The 23,124-nt window shown below is 42.5% G+C and overlaps 2 protein-coding genes across 4 annotated transcripts in view; both read right to left on the reverse strand.

Moving 5' to 3' along the window:
• The window catches only part of APBA2 (amyloid beta precursor protein binding family A member 2), an 82,061-nt gene extending 73,448 nt beyond the window's left edge, over positions 1 to 8,613 (reverse strand). For 2 of the 3 annotated variants that reach the window (XM_068143980.1, XM_068143978.1), the window contains exon 1: positions 8,491 to 8,613. The gene's annotated coding sequence lies outside the window, so the exon portion shown is untranslated. Of the gene's footprint in view, positions 1 to 7,815; positions 7,922 to 8,490 lie in introns of those variants that run through there. The other variant, XM_068143979.1, reaches the window with a different exon arrangement.
• Positions 8,614 to 13,693: 5,080 nt separating this feature from the next.
• MCEE (methylmalonyl-CoA epimerase) lies at positions 13,694 to 21,760 on the reverse strand. Its single transcript, XM_068143985.1, has 3 exons — positions 21,690 to 21,760; positions 17,859 to 18,199; positions 13,694 to 15,232 (listed from the first exon to the last, which is right to left on the reverse strand). The coding sequence occupies exons 1-3, from the start codon at positions 21,718 to 21,720 to the stop codon at positions 15,080 to 15,082; spliced, it is 525 nt and encodes a 174-aa protein (XP_068000086.1). The 5' UTR covers positions 21,721 to 21,760; the 3' UTR covers positions 13,694 to 15,079.
• Between the last annotated feature and the right edge of the window lie 1,364 nt (positions 21,761 to 23,124).

Below are 23,124 nucleotides of genomic sequence, written 5' to 3' on the forward strand. Positions count from 1 at the left end.
CCTAAGTTATACTGTGATACTGCGATACTGTGTTATTCCACAACAGGACCTGGCCTGTGCAATGCTCATTCCCTTCAGCTGCTTCAGTAAACAAACACTCAGAAATATATTACCATTTTGCTGGGGCAGGAAAAGGCAATGTTAACTAGCTCTTCTGAGACTTGCTAGAAAGAAAGGCTAACCAGTACATTTCAGCAGACAATCTTCTAATTTTGAAGGGAATACTGGGTTACAGTTAAGTCCACCCAAGTACCTTTGTTTCTGACTAGTGCATGAAGGTAGTAAACATGTGGAGGGCTATGTGACCATCTTATTTTGTTATTCCTTCTCCCAAATAACAACCAGCTATTTCACTGAACCTGAACACAATATCAAATACGGCTACTCCTTCTGGAAGGTTCTTATAATGCTCTTTAGATAGGTGCTGTCCTTGCAGAACTTGGGCTTCTCATTCGATGTTACAGCTTGTATACAGTGGAAAAAATGCTTGTCAGAATAGTTTTGGAATAATTGAGCATCAAAAAAGATGGACATAGAGCCTGATTTTTTTGTTCTTTTGTAGTTGTTTATCCATGTTTAATGCAGACAACACATTGATGACTTAATAGTCTTGCATTTCATACAATTTGAGGTAGGTATCACCTTTACTTTGGAACTGCAGCTAATGTTTCGTCCAGGCTCCCTGCTTCTGCCTACACAATCACTCTTTTAGAATGTCACTTCCTCTTCCTCCTCAGGACATTTTCATATACAGACATACCATTATTATCACCAACAATACAAACGTTGTCTTGATTCCCATCCTCCTTTTTTCCTTCCTTCCTCCATGTGCTCTTGCTTTCCAACATGCTCATGTTCATTCCCTAATCAGTTTAGAACTCCTAAAGTTAAGTCAGCGCTTACAGGTCTTTAGGTCTATTCCCTACATAGAAGATGAACTTCCTGCAAGTTTTATTACCACAACCACTTCAAAAGTGCCTGACCTGTCATGAATGCTTTGTAACAACAGTTGTTTCCACCTGAGTTTGATGTACTTTCTTTTTGATAGTATGATAGTAAGTTTGCACATAACACCAAGCTGGGTGGCTGTGCGAATCTGCTAGAGGGCAGGGAAGCTTTACAGCAGGATCTGGACAGTTTAGACCAATGGCCAAGGCCAAGTGCCAAGTCCTTCACCTGGGTCACAATAACCCCATGGTAAGTTACAGACTTGGGGATGTGTGGCTGGAAAGCTGCAACCTGGAGAGGGACCAAGAAAGCCAATGGCATCCGGACTTGTACTAAAACCACTGCGGCCAGCAGGAACAGGGAGGTGATCATTCCCCTGTACTCAGCACTGGTGAGGCCACACCTTGAATAACTGTGCTCAGTTCTAGGCCCCTCAGTATAGGAATGACATTGAGGTGCTGGAGCATATCCAGACAAGGGCAAGGAGGCTTGTGAAAGGCCTGAAGCACATAGCTTAAGAGGAGCATCTGAGGAAGCTGGAGTTGTTCAGTCTGGAGGAGGCTGAAGGGAGACCTCATCGTTCTCCACAACTACCTGAACAGAGGTTGGAGCAAGGAGGGGGCCAGCCTCTTCTTGGTGTCAAGCAACAGGAATGGTCTGCCCAGGGCAGTGGTGGAGTCACCATCCCTGGAGGAGTTTAAGAGGTGTGTAGGCCTGGTGACCTGGTACTTAGAGACGTGGTTTAGTGCTGACCCTTCAGTACATAGTTCAGTGCTGGACTGGACCATCTTTGAAGTCTCTTCCACCCAGATATATTTTGTGATTCTGTGAAATGCTGTAATCATAGAATCAACAATGTTGGAAAATACCTCACAGATCATCGTCCAACCTATTACCTAATACCTAACACCTCCTGACTAACTAAACCATGGTTTCAAGTGCCATGTCCAATCCCTTTTTGAACACCTCCAGGGACCTCCCTGAGCAGCACATTCCAATAGTCAATTACTCTTTCTGTGAAGAGCTTTCTCCTCACCTTGAGCCTAAGCTTCCCCTGGTGCAGCTTGAGACTGTGTTCTCTTGTTCTGTTGCTGGTTGCCTGGGAGAAGAGACCAACCCCCACCTGTCTACAACCTCCTTTCAGGTAGTTGTAGAGAGCAATAAGGTCTCCCCTGAGCCTCCTCCAGGCTAAACAACCCCAGCTCCCTCAGCCTCTCCTCATAGGGCCTGTGCTCGAGATCTCTCAACAGCCTCGTTGCCCTTCTCTGGACACATTCAAGTATTTAAATGTCCTTCTTAAATTGAGGAGCCCAGAACTGGACATAATCTTCCCTGTAACTGAGGATTTCTGGGTGCTATAGGGTCACTTTGCATGAGACCAATGGTCTTTTGCATGACAGAGTGCCTAAGGAGCCCCTTCCAGAGTTTTTAAGAGACTACATAATTCTCCCAAAGATAAGCACTGTATATTAATGAATAATTGAGGTGACATTGTCATGGCTGTTTGTTGCTAGTTTGTAGTGTAACTAAGGTTTACATCAATTCTTAGGACCCCAAGATACGGAAGGTTTTCTACTTTTATTCCCATGCTTCCTTACTGAGCAGATGATCCAGAGAAGCGGACCACAGAGTGATCCCAAGAGATCATTTTGAAGTCATTCCTAAAACCTCAACTGAATGAAAGTCTTCTGTGGACTCAGACTCTTAACACAGTGAGATGGAACGATTAAAGTCTATACATAATAATATGAATTCTCCATCACTGTTTATCTTCTAAACTGAATTTTCTGTTCAATTTTTACTGGAATTACTATCTCACTAAATCCCCTGGAGAACTCTGCAGTGTCGTGCTAGGATAATCACTTGACTGTCACTCACAACAAATCCAAAGAAATGGAAAGCTGAGATGATTCTTTTGCAGTCATTGCAAGAAAAATACCTTTCTGGAGAAAATGGAAATGAACCCCAAAAGCCTTACACTCCTACATTAGACAACATCACCTAGCATTCTGGACTACAGTAGTCAAGCATCTAGTTCCCACTGGAATAGCATCACCACTCATGTTTAGTATTACAAAACTATTATGTTGGGTTGTGAGCTGGTTGGTTAGTTGACTGCTTTTTTAAGAAAAGGTTGTCCACTTGTGACAGTAAGAAGTAACTTGCCTGCTACAACCACATTACAAAATCTTAGCTAACCACTCTACTCAGGTGAAAGAATTTCACTGAGTTTTTCAAGGATCATAACCTGTGAACGTTTTACACACAAAGGTAGTTGACATAAAATTAAAACTTGCAAGTTCAAGCCTCTGCGTTGAAGAAAGCTTTTAGGAATAAAACCAGCCAATTTCACCCTTTGAAAATGACCAGGCCTAGGCTACAATTGACTTGGGGGAGAAACTTCTGCAAAGGTTCTAGTCCACATGTGCATCTTGCAGGAAGTGAAAGGGAAAACAGAGATCTGGAAACAATGCTAGCTGGTGACATGTTCACAAATATTCCTAACATCAATGTACAAAACAAAGTTCAAAAAATATTTCAGTAACATAACAGAATGGAAATATTCAATCTGCCTTTCAAGTAATAAATCAAGAACAAGTTATTACTCCTACATGGCTGAATCTTCATTACTAAGTCTGTAACTAGAAGGCTTATTTTCTGAAGGAAATTTCATCTTAGTAGCTCAAAACAGGCAATTATCCTAAGATACTCTCCATGCAGCTTCCACCAGTAGTCCACGTGGGTATCAACAGATGTCTGCATTGCAGAAATACTGCTATCTGGATTTCAGTATCTAGACTCCAAGCTTCAAACAAGTTATAAATGATACAGTTCTTCATTTCAAGACCTTTTCTATACCCTTTTGGTCAACTTTCTTTTTCTATTAATTTACTGCTATTCCAAAAGAAAATGATTCCTTCACACATGAGTATACTTCAGAGTATGCATCTCCCACTAGTATTTCATGCAACCTTAATCATCTGAGAACAAGGATACTTGTTTCTTGCCATCTCTACCTACAGAGCTTCTAGTTCTCCCTCTTCTGCTTTGGTGGAAGTACTTATTAATTCCAGAGCTTTCCATACTGGTCTCTGCTCAAATTTACTCCTCTTGAAGTGCAAGTCATCACCTTCCTCTATTGCAGTAGGTGAATGAAGACAGTAAGTAATGTAACAAAAAAGGAAAGGAGTATCATGTACTCAAATGACAATGCATTTGACTACAAGCAGCAGAAACAAATGGTTCATTCTATGTGTTTTTATAAATTAAGACCTTCATTCTAGAAAACATTTGCCGAGATGAGACTCAAGTTCAGACAAAACAGAACTGTAACAAAAGCCCTCTTTTCATGGACGCTATGATAAAGCCTAAGTGCTGAATGTTCAGCTCCCACAGGCAGCACAAGCCTAAAGCACTGAGCACTTCAAGAAACACATGGTGCACACAGTGCTTTCTTGAACTGCTTTTCACACAGCTTTCAAGGGAAAATGGGTCTTTGGGAAAAAAAAAAAAATCTTACATTTAATGCTCTCTCCAGTATCCAAAGTACTTTAAAAAGCATTTGACTCAGCAATTGCATGTTTTGTGGAGTGAATTCTGGTTCTGCTTTCAGCTCTTCCTTTTAGCCTGTAAAATGCACATGACTGACTGCGTCAGTGCTTTGTTTTTTCCAGGTATAAGAACTACCATTATGTCTCTTGCACTAACGCTGTAAGGCTCTAATTGCCTCACAGGAGTGTCACAAGATACTATGTAGAAAGGTTCTTGCTTCAAGAAGTATGTTCTTCCTTTTGTTTCTGCCTACATTCAAATTAAAATATTTCAAGCAAGTATGTCTTCCTTGGGAAGCATATAGTAAGGTATTTGTTTGCACTAACAGTAATGTGCTATTACACAGGTAATGGAAGACAATGTATCAGTACTGATACTGTACTCCAGCTCTTCTGAGATGCACAGATTAGCCCTAGAATGAAAGCTCTAGTTCTTTCTAAAACAATTTGAACTTTGGGAAACATATCTGCTTCTTGTATCACATACAGATAGGCACAAACATGTAACTGTCAACAGGATCATGGAACAATTCACGCTGGAAAGAATGTCAGAGGTTTCTTGTCCAAAATACTGTTCAAATCAGGGTCATCAGTGAGACCTTATCATGTTGCTCAGAGCATTATCTAGTCTGGTCTTAAAAACCTCAAAGGATGGAGATCACACAACCTCTTTGGCCTACCTGATCCCATGTATCATTGTCCTTGTGGATCAAAAGATGTTATGTCCAGTCCAAAGCTCTCCTTTCAACATATACCTATTGTCTTGTTATCTGCCACATACTGGTATGATGAGTCTGTCTCTGCTTCCCAGAATACCTCCTCACAAACACTGGAACACTGCTGTTAGGTCCCCCCAAATCCTCCTCTTCTGAAAGCTAAGCAAGCCTCACTTCCTCACAGAGCCTGGCCTCCACCTCCAACTGCTTTGGTGGCCTCTGAGGATTTCCAATTCCTTGTACCAGAGGGGAACAGCATTACAGATGTGATCTACTGCACAATAAGCAGAGGGGGACAATTACTTCCCTTGATCTGCTGTCTGCATTCCTATTCATATAGACCAGAGTGCCCCTGGCTATCTTTGTCACCACAGTATATGGTTGGTTCACCTGCAGCTTACTGTTCACCAGGTTGTTTAGCCTGGAGAAGAGGAGGCTCAGGGGAGACCTTATTGTCGCTTACAACTACCTGAAGGGAGGCTGTAAGTGGGGGGGGGGGGGGGGGGGGGGTTGGTCTCTTCTCCCAGACAACCTGTGACAGAATGAGAGGACGCAGTCTCAAGCTGTGCCAGGGGAGGTTTAGGCTGGATGTTAGGAAGAAATTCTTCACAGAATGGGCTGCCCAGGGCGGTGGTGGAGTCACCAACACTGCAAGTGTTTAAAAAGAGATTGGACGATGCACTCAGTGCCATGGCTTAGTTGACTAGATGGTGTTGGATGATAAGTTGGACTCGATGATCTCAAAGGTCTTTTCCAACCTGGTTAATTCTGTATTCTGACCTCTGAGCCTTCTTAGTAAGGCTGCTCCCTAGCCTCTATTGTTGTAATGACTTAAAAGTATGAAAGCAGTGTCTTGTTTATTTAAATGTAGATCACAAGGAAAATGGATATAAGAAGTCTACAAAAGCACCTAAAATCTGATGTGTTCAAAGACTTAGTTCTAGACAAAACCAGGATCTTCTGTACTTCTCCCTGTGAGCTGGTAACCTAGAAAAGATCACTTCTCACTAGATTTCTCTACCTTCAGCATAGGAATATAACCTAGAAGATGTTTAAAACATCGTATTTCCACAAATTACTTCTTAGCAAACATTCTTAACAGAACAGCTGGAAGGATGGAAAGATGGAAAGATTATGCCTCTTGAAGTGGTTTCTCATTTTCAAAGCCTTAAGCAAAGGTCACTTTTTAAAGACCTAGCTCTTGTTTAAATTCATGCCCAGTCTCCAACTTGATCTAGCATTAACCAAGTAACCACACCAAAAAATGCTTTTTGAGATTCTTCCTTAGAATCATAAGATTTTGATCAAATACTCTGAGCAGCTATGGCCTTTTCGAGAACACTTTTCCTTTATAATCAGAGGATCAAGGGGAAGCAATAATGCAACTGCTGCTTAGTGGCAACACTGCATTTTTAAAAATAGCTTTAGATGTTTCCAAGCATAGATAAGTAGTAAACTATGAGAGAATTTAGATTCAGGAAGCCTGTCAATCAAGGTCTACAAGGGCACGACTACCGCCTGAAATCCTATGAGCCCAAAGTGGAGTAAAGATAGTGGCTTCCCCTTTAGCAGTTTAGTACTCATAGAACAACATATGGAAAACAAAGCTCTTTCACCCCTGTCTGTCCCATACGAAGGAGAATCTAGACTATACAGTGACAAATTGCAATCTTATGCTTTAACATAGACTTCAAGCCAATGCTTTTCAACATACAGAAAACCAGCACATACTGTATTTCTACTAAGTGGCAATAAAGAATGACACTAAAATTCCTCCTTTCTAAAATAACTTTACATGGAAATATTATTGTTTGCACCCAAACCCAGCAGTTGTTTCTGGTTTTCAGTTCTGCTGGTTAAGTAATGAGAGATTCTTGGGTAGCAGTCACAACACATTAAATACCTTTTCTGCAAATGCATTTCCCAGTCTCTCCTGGAAGATTAGGGGGTGGCCTTGACCAAGTAATACAGCTGAAACACAAGTAGTGGGTTTTTTTACCCAAACTAGTTAAGAGTAATTTGAGACTTCTCTTAAGCATCACTGCAATGCACATTTAAGTCTGTACCATGAACACCGTGTGACCGCGTCTTAATTTCAATTTCTCTTTTTTGCATGGCCTCACTAGCATGCCACAACCATCAAAACGACAGTAAGGCTGCAAAGTATGTAAATCTGAAAGCACAGACTGCTAGTTGAAGCACAGTCTGTCTTTGCGTTTCCAACATGCAGCTCCAAACGCAGCAGCATTCCCTTCCTCTCCCCCACCCCCATCCCTTTTGTTATGGCAATACAAAACCCCTCCACATATTCAAAAAACTCTTAAAACAGAGATGCTACAACGTCTCATGCTATGTATCTCAACAAAAATCAAGTATTCTTAATTGAACGGCTTTTCCCCTCCAGTCCTCATGATGAAGGGGAACGGGAAAAGACCGGAGGCATGAAATCAGGAACAAATACAAACTCAGCGGTGCTGCATTACAAGAGGTCTCCTCTCCCATTTATTCTGACATATTAAGGCAAACTGACTCTCAAGCCTCCCGCCCTTCCTCAAAACACGGACATTATGCATAGGTTGCCCTGTCGGTTCCCGCATTACCACGAACAGACGTTACGGCTCGGCTGAGGTGAGGCAGTCGGGATGGCGGGGCTGAGCCGGAGCGCCCGCAGCCGTCCTGAGAGGCAGAGAGCCGGCAGCGCGAGGCACCCGCTGTCCTCACTGGGAGGCGATGCCAGCTCCCCAGTACCGGCTCCCCACCGGCAGCCGGGCTGCCGGGAAGGTGATGCCAGATGCCTTATGCCAGCTCCCCAACGGCTGACAGGAGGCGGTGACGGCGCGGCTCCTCCGCCGCCGCCTCCCCGCCACAGCGGGCAGAAGAGCCGCTCCGCGGCAGGGGGGATATGTGGGTGTGCGGCAGACCCCTGTGCAGAAGACCCCGCGGCCATGCCGTCGACCGTGACCACAGCGGCGGCGACGCCATGCATCAGGAGCACCCCCCGGCACCCCAGCGCCCCGTCCCCATGCGAGTAGCTCGGTTGCCAGGGGATGGGGATGGGGATGAGACGGGGGCGGCTGCTCGCGGGGCGGGCAGGCCCAAGTCCCGATTTCGAGGAGAGCAACGTCCACAGTCGCTCGGGGCGGAGGTGGCTGCGGCACCCCCTCAGCGCCCGCCCGGCTTCGCGGGCTCCCCGCTCCCCAGAGGGGACCCGCGGGAATGCTGCTGCCCCACCCCCGGCAGCCGCCGGTCCCCCGCCCTGCGTCCCCGCTCCTTACCCCTGCTGGCAGCGGCGGGGCCGGTCCCCACCCCGCGGCGCGGCGGGGACACGGGGGCAGCTGCAGCCGCTCTTTTGTGTGCCTGCCTCAGCACCACACACCGAGACGGCTAGCGGGCCCGGGAAGCTGCGTGCGAGAATACTGCCGGTCGCCCGGGAACCTGCATGGCGCATAGCCCGCCCTCCGCGGCGCCTCGGGGAGGCGCGGGGGAGAGCAGGCAACGGCGGGGCGCGGCAGGGCGGCCCCGAGTCCGCAGCTTCTCCTCAGCATCGCCCGGGGCCACTGCCCGCAACTGCCCAGTTGTCCCCGGCCCAGCTTGCCAGCTGTCGTGCCTCAAAGCGCGGGCGTCGTTCTTCCCTCACAGGGTCCTGCTCGGCCTGATCCCAGCGATGTTGGAAGAGGCAATGGCCATGGCAATGGCAGAGGCAGAATGCCCTGAGCTGCCGCACAGAGGGACCGTGAGGTGATGCCTTGTTCGTACGCCCCCGAGTTTCTCACAAAATGGTCCAAAAAGTGTGTGGCTTGGTGATACGGACCCACCCGTCCACGGGACCAACCTATGGTCTTCCACAGACGCCAACAGTTGGGAGGACCAGCTCGGCGCCAGCTTCACACAGGCCGATGGAGGAGCTTGTCCAGTCCTGGACACTGGGGAGAGCCAGCTGCTGGGTGCGTCACCCCTGCACACCAGCCTGCAGAATGGAGCAACGCTTTACCCGGGTACCCTTTAGGAGCCCCTCAAAGGAGCAGCAGTAGGCAGGTATGTTTGTTGGAGGCCTCTAGTCCTGCTGTGCCATATAGTGAGGTCGCCCTGCACCAGTGGTCTACACACAGAGACCCTGCTTGGGTGGTGGGCTATGGCATATGTCATCTTCTGTGAGACTGCCATACAGTTCTGTGAAGTGCATTCCTGAACCCTAGCTATGTAATCCTGCTAGTTAGTGACCTCAGGTTTCCCTGTTGCTTGAGGTGCTCCACTGCAACACAAATCAAATTAAACGTAAAAACGTTGAGCATTACAGCAGGGTACAGCACTGGATTCAGTCACATTCCATCATACAGCCAGATTTAGGCAATGATTTTTATGCCTTTTTGCAGACACAGGTTCCCCCATAAGGATTAAAAATAGAAGATAGGATGCATGGTATTTAAAAGCTCACTCAAGTGCGTTTCTCTGAGAACATTTCTTACGGTGAATGATAAACAGCTGTCTTCTTAGGCTGCTTATTAGAAACTACTAGATCTTTCTAATGCAGCTAAGTGATGGTGGTTATTTTGTATGTAAAGGAACATAAATGACTTCAAGTGCTTTTAGGCCAATTATGACAGGACTTGCTCATAAGTATGCAAATTTGAGACTTGTGGCTGTTCTTGATTATAAAAAGTAATCTCTCTCATGATAGTAGAAGTGAAAAAGCCATCCAATATAATTATTCTGCATTCCAATCAGCTAGCTATTAATGATCACTATGACAGTTGTATGTCCAGCTTGGTGTGCTTTTGTTTGCCTGGAGTGTCTAATACCAGTTGCTTAGCACTGAGTCAGAGCCCATGTATATGGAAAGGCCTTTCATGGCAACAACAGTTTCTGGCTTTTTGATTTTTTAAATAATTCTTGGATTTTGTTTAGTTGTTTAAAGATTTCTGTTAAGATTCACTCACTACAGAACAGTTATTTGCTGTTCTAAGAGGCTACTTTTTAGCATGGTTTTCTATGGTGACTTTTCTCATCTATCCCTTTCTTTATAGCCTCAAATTTGAAGATAATTGAGAACTCCCATATATAAACTGTAATGCATGTATGTTTTACACAGAACTGCAGGGGGCTGTATATAATCTGTAGATGTTCATCTGCCCATATTTTAATTAATACTATTAGTTCTCAACACTGTTAACTTGATGGAATAGCCTCACGTACATAAGCAAGTTTTCACTTTTTCAATCAATATTCCAAAGGGAGTATTCCCAGCTTAACAGGGCAGGTGTTTTCTTTTTGAAGTTACTGCAGCTGCACGTATCGACAATAAGATACATTTATACTTCACAAAATGTTCAAACTGCTTTGAAAATACTCATCAAAAGTGACAGATTTTGCATTCCTAAGAAGGTGAGGTCTTCTGTTGTAAAAACTCGGCACTGGGACAATTAGTTTATGCATTATTGATAATGTCCCTTTCTGTATTAATCTTCTGTGATCCAGTGTTCCAAGTTTGAACTGTCGCTCACCTCTCTCTGTCTAGTACCACTTGGCACTCTTATGAGAAGTACCATGGCTACTATTTTGGGGATTTCCTCAGTTTTACAGTCTAACAATTGGGTCAGCATGACAGCTGATTTGGTAAAAGAATTGAATATTTATTTAAACAATTAACTCCAACAAACCCAAGTCAGATCACTACAGAAAGGTTGGAACTAGATGATCCTTGTGGTCCCTTCCAACCCTGAATGAAACTATGAAACTATGAAACTATAAGTGCCAAAGAAATCATTCAGAATACCTACGTAAGTACCTCAGCTAGATACTGTAAGCATGTCCATGTTTCCTGGTCTTTCAATGAGACTTCCTTGGTCAAAGCAACTTCCATTCACCTATCTTAGCTAAAGTCCACATCCAAAGACTGTAGACAGCAATGCTTCTGCTTGTGCATTTAGAAAGTAAATTGTAGTCTTGGCATTAAACACAGTATTACCTCCCCAGGAAGTGGCCTGCAGGAGCAAGTGCCATATGCAGTTCATCTTGTAATTCATTCACAGATTTTTCATGTTTCAGACTGTGCTAATTGCATTGAGACACTGGAGCTGTAGCATCATGATCTGAGTACATTCTCCCAAAATTTGTGATAAATTGGGTAAATACAGTAATAATGGAAGCAGTGGAATTCAGAATTAAATAGAGAGAGTTGTGCTTTGGTTTTGTTTGGTTGGTTTTTTTGGTTTGTGTTTTTTTGTTTGGTTGGTGAGTTTGCTGCACAATAAACATGATGGGACCAGAGGTTTTGCAAATGTGCAGAACTGTAAGGCTAGCTTTTAACAGGCATGTGGTTAGTTCTTATCTCTGTGGTTTGTCTCGTCATGTGAAATAGGATTAATTGTGCAGCCTGCTCTCCTCCCTCCTAAGAGGGACTTGGTTGCTTAGAGAAAGTTAAAAAAGATATTTTGCATCATTTAATTATGAGCCCTTCAGCTGCCTGAGTAGCATTGATGGAGTCCAGAAAAATGTGTCTTGTCTGCCTTAGGCAGCAAAAAACTGAAACATGCTTGAGCTCAGAAGGGAGAAAAGGCACATGGAAAGAAGTGAAGAGGGAACTTGCCCTTGACAAATGATGCAAGCATGAGAAAATCTACTGGCAAAACTTCATCTTCTGAAAAACTTGACATTATCAGAGAAGGAGGTTTCACTGTATGTTTTGAAAAAAACAAAACAACCAAATACTCATTGTCAAATCCCAATTCCCTCTGAGCCAATCAGGCTCCAGCTATTTTAATCACTGTTGTTCTTACACTGGTGTAACAGGGATAAACCTTTATTAGAATAAACCAAACCAGGTTGGAAGAGACCTTCAAGATCATCGTGTCCAACCCATCAACCAATCCAACCCACCCAAACAGCTAACCCATGGCACCAAGCACCCCATCAAGTCTCCTTCTGAACACCTTCAATGACGGCGACTCCACCACCTCCCCGGGCAACCCATTCCATAGCGCAATCACTCTTTCTGTATAGAACTTCTTCCTAACATCCAACCTGAACCTCCCCTGGCGCAGCCTGAGACTGTGTCCTCTTGTTCTGGTACTGGGTGCCTGGGAGAAGAGACCATCATCAGCCTGTCTACAACCTCCCTTCAGGTAGTTGTAGAGAGTGATAAGGTCACCCCTAAGTCTCCTCTTCTCCAGGCTAAGCAGCCCCAGCTCCCTCAGCCTCTCCTCATAGGGCTTGTGTTCCAAACCCCTCACCAACTTTGTTGCTCTTCTCTGGACTCGTTCCAGCAAGTCAACATCCTTCCTAAACTGAGGGGCCCAGAACTGGACACAGTACTCGAGGTGTGGCCTAACCAGTGCAGTGTACAGGGGCAGAATGACCTCCCTGCTCCTGCTGGCCACACTGTTCTGATACATCCTCAAATATCCCATCACTGGAAGAAACAAATCACAGTTCTCTATTGCTCCAGTTTCCATTCCTGAATTTCCAGATTTTGTTAGTGCCCATTTATAATGACAGCAGTTATACATGTTTAACTCACTTCATCAAACCTTAGAAAGTCAGAGGAATGACTTGTGAAGACTGTCTTGTTTAAGGTGGAGGAATATAAGTTTGTTAAAAGTATAGGGGCTGAACCTGTTCCCACTGAAGTATATGTGACTTAGGCTTATGACTAGGAAACTTCTCTTCATGTGTCTTAGCTCTCTTCAGCTCTCTCTCCAGCCTTCTTGACTATTCCTTCCATATCTAGAAGTGGAAATTCTTGTATCTTGTAGCAAATACTCAAGTAAGTGGGTCTGATCCCACCAAATGGCAAGAGCTTGTAATAAGCATGCTCCAGTTTTGGGTACTGAGCAATTTTGCAGACCTAAATTCTCTTCTTGGGGTGTTGGGGTTTTTTGTTAGTATCTTGACTTCCACCTTAGGAAGAGTTTGGAACAAAATAGATGAGCTGGCTTAGTTGGTCAGAAAAATGGCTGCTTACAAGCTACAAGCATTACAAGTCTCTTTCTGCTAATAATATAAGGAGCACAATTAGGCAAAAGCAAAAGTATTGTTTACTCAGAATCTTCCTTCCCTGGTACTGTATCTGAGTGCATTAATAGATGTCATACACAAAATTCCATCTCCTTCAGACAGGACAAAGAAATGGGAGTATGAACAGGACTGTCCTGTTTTCTGCTGCACCAAGCTAAGGGTATTAGGTTCAAAGACATCTGTTTAGTTATCTTGATATGTAACCAGCAAGGCTTCCAGTCTTGGCACTCCTATGCTAGCTTTGCAGGAATGATGCCTCCTCGTCTTTGAAAGAACAGAGAGACAAAAACAGTTTTGCTACAACAGAATGGCAGAATGATACTTCAGGAATACTCAATCATCCTTTGCTGTTGTGAGCCTTAGAATTTATAAATTCAAACAACTATCCTTTCAACAGTGATTTGATGAAATGCAAGAACCTTGTGGGAGACTGTATTTTGCTTGAAATATGACAGGAGTACTTACTTTGAGTACAAAACTATCTTGTTTTAAAATGAATGTATGGCTTTACAGAGCTTCTGTTCAGAAGTGAAATTCACGAGCAAGCATCAATGTCTTCAAAGCCCTATTTAAGTCTCAGGTCAATATTACGCTTGTATTTTGCTGTAGCAAGCATGACAGAGAACACAAATAATTCCATTTTCATTAAGTAGAAGTTCTCCTAGACTAAAATGAACTTAGTTCATACCTAGTTGAAACTATTCACAGTATATGCATAGATGTAGAAAAATATTAAACACTCACTGTGATTTAGCCAGGAAAAAAATATTTTAAGGGTAAAAAAATCTAGGGAAAAATAGCAAGCCTTCAATTTTTACAACTGACATGTCAAAAGAGACCTATAAAAGAAAGTATCAGGGCAAACACTGCTTGCTTAAGGTACACCAATAAAGTGAAGTCTGTGCATGAGTAAGTAAAAAACTGTGACTGCAGGTATCAGAAACACAAGCATGCAGGCACATTAAAGACAGTGTACAGAAACAAGACTTAAGCCGCTTGTGGTTTCCACTGATTTTGTGTTTCTGCATAGGAAAACTGTATTTATAAAGGAACTGGAAAGATTAATTGTTACTTGTTCAGGTCTCTCCCAGGTATCTCCCATTGGATAAAGCTTGAACAACAAATAGCCAATACTTGAAAACTATTAAAATCTGACAAGTACATTACAGTCTGAAATGTACCTGGAAAAATATTTGCCCAAAGGACTTTTCTTGCATTGCTTGCATCTCCACAGAGTTCATAAAACAACTAAATGATGATTTATGCACAGTAATTTCCTTGGCAGTAATTGTTATGCCAAGGAATACTTATTTGCTGATTGCAGACATACATAAAATAACATAAGGATATTTTTATTGCATGAACCAATCAATCAGTGTGAAGCACAGATGGTGAATGGTGAAAACTGAAAACACAGTGTTTGTTTTCCCTTTATTTCTAAAGGGGATACCTAAGGTATATTGTTTTTACTGAGAAGTGAGTCTCTGCTCTGAAATGTAGAACAAAATAGTATGAGTTGACCTAGAAACTGTATAGCTTCTGTGGTGACAAAGGTAAAAAGCATGCTGTAAACAGAACATAAATTGCTATGTTACATAAGTAACTTGGCTTATGTATTTGTCTTTAGAATCACAAAGAATTCAAGAAATGTCAACATACTAATTCTAAAAATCAGATCAGAAGCAAAAAAATAAAGACCCTAAATCTGCAGCACTATTTCAGCACTCAAGAGTGTACTTAATCCAGGGGAACTACAGTGAACTCGAAAGGACTGAAAATCACACCAGTATTCCCAGTACCAGCTCAGTAACCTCACAATTGTTCTATCACTTTATTTATGAATATTACAGCTTAAGCTTGCTCAAGTTCCACAAGGACTCCATGGCAATCTTTAGGGTGAAGAAAAATCACAGGTTTTCCATGTGCACCTATTTTTGGCTCTTCACTCAATATTCGTATGTTTTTTTTCTTCAGTTCTGTCATAGCCGCTTTTATGTCATCCACCTTATAAAACAAAAATACAGTCCACACAAATTAACATCTTCTTGTGTTATGCAGATTCTACACTTCAAAGCAGTAATACTGAAATGCCATTTCTAAATGATAATATAATTTATTACAATAATTGCCTTTACCATACGGGATCTCAAGTCGGATGTCATGTCATCAGATGAAATTTGAATTTTCCCTAACCTTCAATACATTAATTCTTTGAAACAGTAAAATTAGCACTCAGTTTAGTAAATCCAACAGTCAATAAAGATCTGTTGTTCAAGACTGAGGTGTCTGGACATACCTTGGGGAATAAACCTGCATGATGCCATTATAGGGAAGAAGGAAATACCTAGCTTTAATTCAGAGGGACAGACAGCAGTAAATTCCTACTCATTTGCAGTTTTTTTCATGAAAGTTCTGAACTCAGTACAGTTCTTCCTACACAACTACCAGTCTGCTAAACAAAAAAGAAAACAGGCTGTCAAGTTTTATCTAAATTAAGACAGCATATACAATGTATGCCTTAGCCCCCTCCAGGTTATTTCTCCAAGCACCAAACCCACTGCAGCTGCTGCTCCTGTCCTGCAGAGATGGTCAGAAGAGGAATTGTGTCTGGGCTCAGCTGGAATGAATTACTGCATCCCCAAGGAAGCAGTGAGAGTAAACAGCTGAAAGCCTGTGAGTGCATCTATGTTAGGAGAATATCAGGCTTGGATTTCTCTCTTCTTCTACCAAGTGTCCAGCATGCTTTTCATTGCAGGTATTAAATTCAATTATAGCTGGTCAGAAATAATTTAATTTCATCTTAAATGCATATTTTGTCTGAAACAATTTCCCTGTCAAAACATCTGTCTTAAATTTTCCTTTGAATAATAAGCCTGAAGGAAGATAGGAAAAACATTTTGATAAGCTTGTCAGGCTTTCTCTCCTTTACAATTCAGCTTTTTGCAATAAGACTGTTCCTAGAAAGATATTTCTACAAAGTATGTGTTATATTTCAAATGATTGAATAATTGATACTGAAGTTCTACAATTTTTTCTGCAAACTATTTTTGTTCAACTTCAGATGATGTATCTTTGAAATGGTAAGATTTTCCATTCTGAGGAGGATGAAAAATTGGAGGGGAGAGGTTAATGTCTTTTTTGATTGACTGTGGTAGTGACCAAGTCTGTCTTCAGTCACACTTAAATGTCAGGTCAACAATGGATTGCTTTTTTCTCTATGTAAATTAGTCCATAGTTTTCCATTTGGTTTTACATGGAGACAAACACGAGGGACTTCTGACAATGTTTCTGTTTTTTTCTATAGGCAATCTATTAGTGAGATACAAGACTTCATTTAGGAAAATATGGCTGCAAGCAGCACTACCACACCCAATTAATGGCAATGGAAAGATTGTGACTCCTGTCTTGTTACTGTATACAGTTATAAATTTTCTTTTCTACACTTACACATTGTCCAACATGGTATAATTATCATGTCACATCCTTCTCAGTTCTTATAATTAACAGTATGACTTCCCTTGAGAGCCATCTTTGTTTTATCTGCCACAAGATCATCTCTCATACAAAATGGAGATCTACATAGAATAATTTTATCTGTTAACAAATACTTCTTGAAACACCTTAAAAGGGGTTACATGTACTTAAAATCCTTAGGAGCTTTGAGCTCTTCTTACTGAGAAATGCATACAACTTCTTTCTTTGGTATCTGTAAGTACTACTGGTCTTACAGAGGGCCAGAAGGTTTTTTCTGTCTTGCTGCACATCACTTCTATACCCCCCATTTTCTAAGTTCAGCTGAGGTCTTTCAGATTTCTATGGCAGAACTGCGTAGCAATACAAGTTATGGCCCATTTAAACAGAATTAACTTTCTTACTCTTGAACAAATAGGAAAAGGTATTTTAATATAAGAAAAATTGCAAATTTCTCAATTATCAATGAAAGCATGCAACTGCAGACTCTGATCTTCATAGATGCATTCTGAAAGTAATATTTACTCACATCAGTAATCCTATTACCTTTTATTATTACACTGTGCATGAAATCATAAAGTTTGCAAGGCTCATCTCTCTAAAATATTAAAAACGTATCACAGGCAGCAGCATGAAATTTTGCATTAAATGTCTACACTAAAACATGACCCAGCAAATTTACATCTTGTGTACTTCCAGACCAGTATCTCTTTGATACAAGGAAGAATAGGACAGAATTAAAAAGAAACTCTGGACACTTCCCTGCTGTTTGGAAAGTACAACAGACAATCTTTTTTGACTACTGTATACAATTACCAACTAAATATCAAACAGGAAGGGAAACTTCTGAAAATTAAACTATGCCTTATTTTAAACTTAAAACTCCTTGGGTCTGACTACCTTCTACACTGGATACTTAACCCTCCCTTGCTCAATTTAATCTTTATAGCATAAAAGAGGAAAATAATATCACATAGTTCATGAAACTGAACTGTGATTTCCAAAACAGAAAAAAAGGGCATTTTAAAGAGTTCTTCTATGCAATATGCATTCTGAGAAATATGGCAGCCTTCTTAATGTGTTGACACAGGTCAAACCTATGAAAAAGTATGCACTTTAATATCTCCATCTTATTACATGATATATTGCATTCAAATACCTCAATGCAGATATGATGCATTCCTCCAGTCTTGTTTTTTTGCAGAAAGCTTGCAATGGGACTTTTCTCTCCTAAAGGATGTAGAAGTTCCAGCTTGGTATTTCCCAGGTCCACAAAAACTGTGTAGACGCCATGTTCAGGAACAGCAACAGTCTCGCTCACCTGTGCTCCTAAAACATCTTTATACATGGACTGAGCTTTTTCCAAATCAGGGACTGCAATTGCTACATGATTAAGTCGGCCCAGTTTCCACAAACACCTTGGAATGTTTTGAGAAAAGGAATTTGATGATGCTAGAGTTCGTATTATGGGAGCTGAAGTCTGCAATCTGGGAAGAAGACCTGGAAGAAAAGTGAATAGCACCAATACAATGCTTTTGAGACACTATCTGTATCTGCTCTTTCCCCTTTTAATGAGGGCTATATAACTCCTATGTCTTAAGCACACCAGTGTGCAAAGCTGAAGGTAGACCAAGGAACAAATTGTAGTACTAAGATTCTTTCAAACTCCTATAGCTGAACTTCATAGCAATACAATTTAAGGCCACTTTATGCAAAGTTGGTGCAAATGCCCACATAAACATATTTAAATGTAGTGGTTAATTGTATAATGTACTTAAAAGCGAGTTCTGTTTCAGAGTTTCTTACAAAATAGAGAAATTGTAACAGAGAAGAAAACCAAAACACAGCCTGGGACAGAACTGATAGTGCATGATCAAAGAAGATAAAAGATTTGACAGCTGTCAGAACTGCTGCAACAAGGAATGAAATGTCATGTTGCACCTGAGTCTTAATGAATCCTAAAATCTCCACAGTCTGGTTTCTTATTTTTGATTTCTCCAATGATTATTTGCCCTTCTTACTTTTCACATGCCATACAGGTCATATACTTCCTTTCACTGACCTGTTCCAAGGTGCTTAGAAATATTTCAGTTCTAAGTACTGTGAACAGTATCATGTACAACTGACCAGGTCACGATCATAATAGTTTTTAAATACAACTAGTGCCCCTAATATCAGTATATGTCATATATGTGGCATCAGGAATGTGATTTGGCTCATCCCTACTGAAAAGGTAATTATTAAAAAATACTGTGTGACTTATGACACAAATGTCAGGGCTTTTGCAGACAAAAGATTGAGAAGTCATGGATATACTCAGTGTCATGAAAAACTGCTGAGAGACCTACAGAACTCTTCACTGATTGCTGTGACAAGGCAGTGCAGGACTTTGCACTGTCAAATGGCTGTGTTGCTCACAAACAGTGATAGGCTTGCTTCTTTTTAAAGACAATCATAGGAAAAAACCAGGATACTTACAGATGAATTACATTAAAACTTAATCTGTCAGAGTAGTAGAATCTGGAGAGGTTGAGGGTAGGGGAGGAATTGTGATCATACAGTTGTTTGTAGTACCAGAATTAGAACAAAGGATTTATTCATAAAAGCCACATTTTAATTTCATGCCAGTTTGCTTTAGGCCATGTCAGAGTTCCCAAAGCCTTGGAGTATTTCTTGCCAGCCTTTCACACAGTACATCCTGTCATCTCCTTCATTACAGTAAAGTTCTGGACAATTCTCTTTCACGTGTTACCTTTAGGCTATCATACCCGCATAGCAGAGCAACTCAGTATTTCCAAGAACTCATCAGCTTTTTACATGTTAAAAACAAAAGAAGTTCCCTAGCAACTTATACAAAGAAGAAAAATTCTTGCTTTTCAAATGTCTGTGATGAAACCATTTGTAGATAGACTTGCCATCTAAATAGCTGCATTAGGGGTGAACAAAGCAATTGCCTGAAGAAGCAATACTGTGCAATGCTTATACTGTACAAAATAAGAAAAACACAGTGTCTAGTAGGCATAGTTAGACATGTATAATTAACTAGACTAGAGTTTGGCCAGATCACTAGAGTAAATAATGTATTAAAAAATTAACCCCCCAAACTCACCGTGTAGTCTTTTCTGTCCACCTAAGATTCTGTTTCCTACAATAATTTCTTAAGACCTGATTGAATTCTTGCTGAAGCAAGAGATACTCTTCCACTTAGAGGTCAGTATTCTCCAAAAGAGGAAAGTATTTTGAAAGATAAAGACCACTTACTGTATAATTTGTTGTTTCCTAGTGCCTTCTAATGTTCTCAAGTATTGACAGACCATGATTCAGCAGAAATACTACTCATGTAGGTTTTTCAAGCAATCTTGACTGATGGGAAAGGCTAGGATTTTTCCCATTCTTTCACATCTCCCATCAATAATTCATGCTGAACTTCACACAGGGCATATGACTGTGAGGTATTAGCATTTATTTTGTATTTTGTCTGTTTTAAAGTAAATTAACAGAAAGTAGATATACAGACTCACTCAGCTATTATTGAAGCAATAGCAAAAAGAATAGAAAATGCTATTTGTGTTGGGTTATACCCAGTAAATACTTGATTCTTGGGGTGTTTCCTGGAAAGAGAATAGATTCAAACAGTGAAGTGTATTTCTAGGATCCTTGTGAAGTCAAAGATACTTAGACTCCCACTCTGTTGATTTTCTTTATTCTGTGAAGACTTGTGAATTTATTCTAGCTCTAGCCACATGCACATAGAGCTTTAATTGTAAACCTGTAATTGCCCATATGAATTGACTGAGATTAAACAAAAGGTATTTGTGGTTCTCTCGCATTATATAGATTAGCAACTATGTAGTTAAGTTACTAAAAACTCAAATGTTCTTCAGATTCAATAATCAAAAGACCCCGCAGTGTAAAAGAATTTTTCTCAGCAAACTTAAATCTGAAACCCTGTAACATCCATGTTTCAGGACAGAAACACTTCTATTTATGCATATGGCGTACCTGGCTAAGTAACCAAACACAAGCCAAATCCAAATGAGTTGTGTTCTCTATAGGGAGGTTATATAACTGTGGGGCATGCTAAGAATCTTGTCATTGTGTACTGCTCTACTGCCAACCATTTCAGGTTGAGAAAAAGTTCCAACCATGGAGAAAATGCTGTCACCACAGGGACGGTGTAGTACAGGGATTGTGTATTAGCTCTCTTGACCAAATGGAGAAGGGACAGTTGCCTATTCTTGAATCCTGGCAATTTCATAGAGTGTTAGCTTGTTGGAAACTTTGCCAGCCAAGACAGCATAGGTCATTCATAGAGCTGCTCTGCTCTCTGCTGGAAGTGGCTTTTGGGAATCAGATGGCCCCCACAGTTCCTAGAAATTGAGTCTCACTTTCCTGCAGCTGTTTCTTCCACCAAAGTGCAATTCCTAGTATCACACCAATGGACAGCACTGTGTCTCTCATTCACTTTGTTCCTGCACTCTGTGGCTAGCAAGTAAAACAATGTGGTGTAAGTACAATGAGCTTAACCTGCTCTTACTAATAAGAGAATGAACAGTCCAGATAATTGTAATGAACAGGAAATGACTTTCCATCTGAGCTCTAAGTTGTACCTTAAAAAGACAACCTCGTCGTTGCACCTTTTAAAATTGGGGTTTGCTGCATAAGTTTATTTTTAGTCACGTAATGTCAGTTGGTACTGTGTCTGTCATCTACATTTAAAAAGATAATATTACCTGGATTTTAATTTACGAAATCAATTGTGCTTTGTTGTGGCCTGTTAGGTTTTCCCGGACAGCCTCGGGCCCGCTCCCTCACCCCACGGCCGGCAGGGGCGCCGTGGTCCCGCCCGGAAAGCCCGCCCGGCCCCAGCACCGAGCGAGGCTGCCCGACGCCGCAGGTCTGGAGCTCCAGACCGGAGTGAACACTAGCGTCCGCTTTACGCCGGCCCCGCCGCCTGCCCCGCCGCCGGCCCGCCCGACCCCCACGTTACCGGCTGCCGCGCGCCCCAGCCAAGCCGCCATCTCGCCGCCCCACCGCTCGTACCCCGCCCAGCCGCAGGCAGGCGGGGTCTGGCCGCGGGAAAGCGGCCGCCCTCCACCGTCACCGCGGCAGCGGCCACCGCCCCCATTCCCGGCTGGGCCGAGCCGTCACTCAACCAGCCGCCCGTGGTCGGGAGCCCTTCGGTGCGGTGGCGGACCGGGGCTTGTGTTTCTAGGACCGGCGCCACTGGAGCGTCTGGGTACGAGGCACCAGCTGTGGCAGTGGCTGTGTCACGCCGAGAGGCTGGTGAGCCCTGGCTGCGCGGGTGGGTGCAGCTGCCCGCTACCCTTAGCCTTAAGGTGAAAGCTCCCTCGGGCAGCGGCGGGTCTGCTCCTGAGCGGGGTGGCTGCTATCCTCTGAGCCTCCGCCCCGAGGCTGCCTGCTGCCAGGCACTGTATTTATTTCGCGAAGTGCAAAAGAGGCCAGCTATCGCACGGGTCATCTGACTAAAGCCTTGTGCGAAAGAGACTTCAGGACAATGAGGAGGCTGTCTTCTGGTGCTGCGTTCCTGATGTGTCAGGGGCACAAGACAGCCTATAAACAGCTTATGCCATTTCTGATCTCGTGATACCTGAATAATTACAATGCAGATGAAAACCAGTGTTCAGAATGGGTACTTAAAAGTCCCAGTATATGGCCTTTTTGCTTCCAGTCCAGGTAGTAAATCCTCTGAAATGCTTGTAATGTACAGAGAAGCACAGACGATACTCATGATACTCGTGCCACTGCTGGCTGAGCCCTGTACTCCACACAACGGTTTTTTCAAGGTGCAAAGTGCCAATGGGTACAGACAGAACCTGCATAGCAGGGCTTGGTTTTCTGTACACTGGAAGGACTTCTTTATCTGTCAGGAAGGAAAGGTAAAAGCAGCAAAGAAACATCAGAGGCAATAGGAATAACTTAGAAGGATGGTCACAGTTTTGGATCCGGGTGCTGAATGGCTGCAGATGGCTGGGGACAGCCGCAGGCAGGATGAATGCAGCCCAAGCGCTGCCCCTGCTGATGCATCTTGCAGCGTAGAGGAGGAATGGATGGTCTCCCACGACTGCAGCTGCAGCTTCTTCACCAGGGGCTGTGGGTGTAGTGCTTAATTTGACTTTATAAAATAAACTTTGAGGAAAGCATATGACACAAAGTAACAGAACAGTTGAAGGACACTGGGCAGCGCTTGCTAATCACATAGGTGTGCAAATACACACCTATGGAGACACCAGAAAGTGGGCTAAATTGCTCACAGAATCAGCTGGAGATAACATGGTTCCAAAATAGCCCTTGTATCTAGGTCAGCGAAATAAAACTGCAAAGTAAGATGACTACAGCTTTACTATATTTAGGGCAGGTCTTTCACTGTTGATGAACATCCTAATCCAGAGCAATACTACGCT

This window comes from Melanerpes formicivorus, unplaced genomic scaffold, assembly GCF_026170545.1.
Source record: "Melanerpes formicivorus ecotype bairdi unplaced genomic scaffold, bMelFor1.0.p_v2 SCAF_10, whole genome shotgun sequence".
NCBI classification, from domain to species: domain Eukaryota; kingdom Metazoa; phylum Chordata; class Aves; order Piciformes; family Picidae; genus Melanerpes; species Melanerpes formicivorus.

Coding starts and splice junctions, on each gene's coding strand:
- MCEE (XM_068143985.1), bottom strand. CDS start 21,720: ATGGCGGCTTGGCTGGGGCGCGCGGCAGCCG. Junction 18,200..21,689: donor GCTGGGGCGCGCGGCAGCCG/GTAACGTGGGGG, acceptor CTTTTCTTCCAG/GTCTTCTTCCCAGATTGCAG. Junction 15,233..17,858: donor TGCATCATATCTGCATTGAG/GTATTTGAATGC, acceptor TTGTTTTATAAG/GTGGATGACATAAAAGCGGC.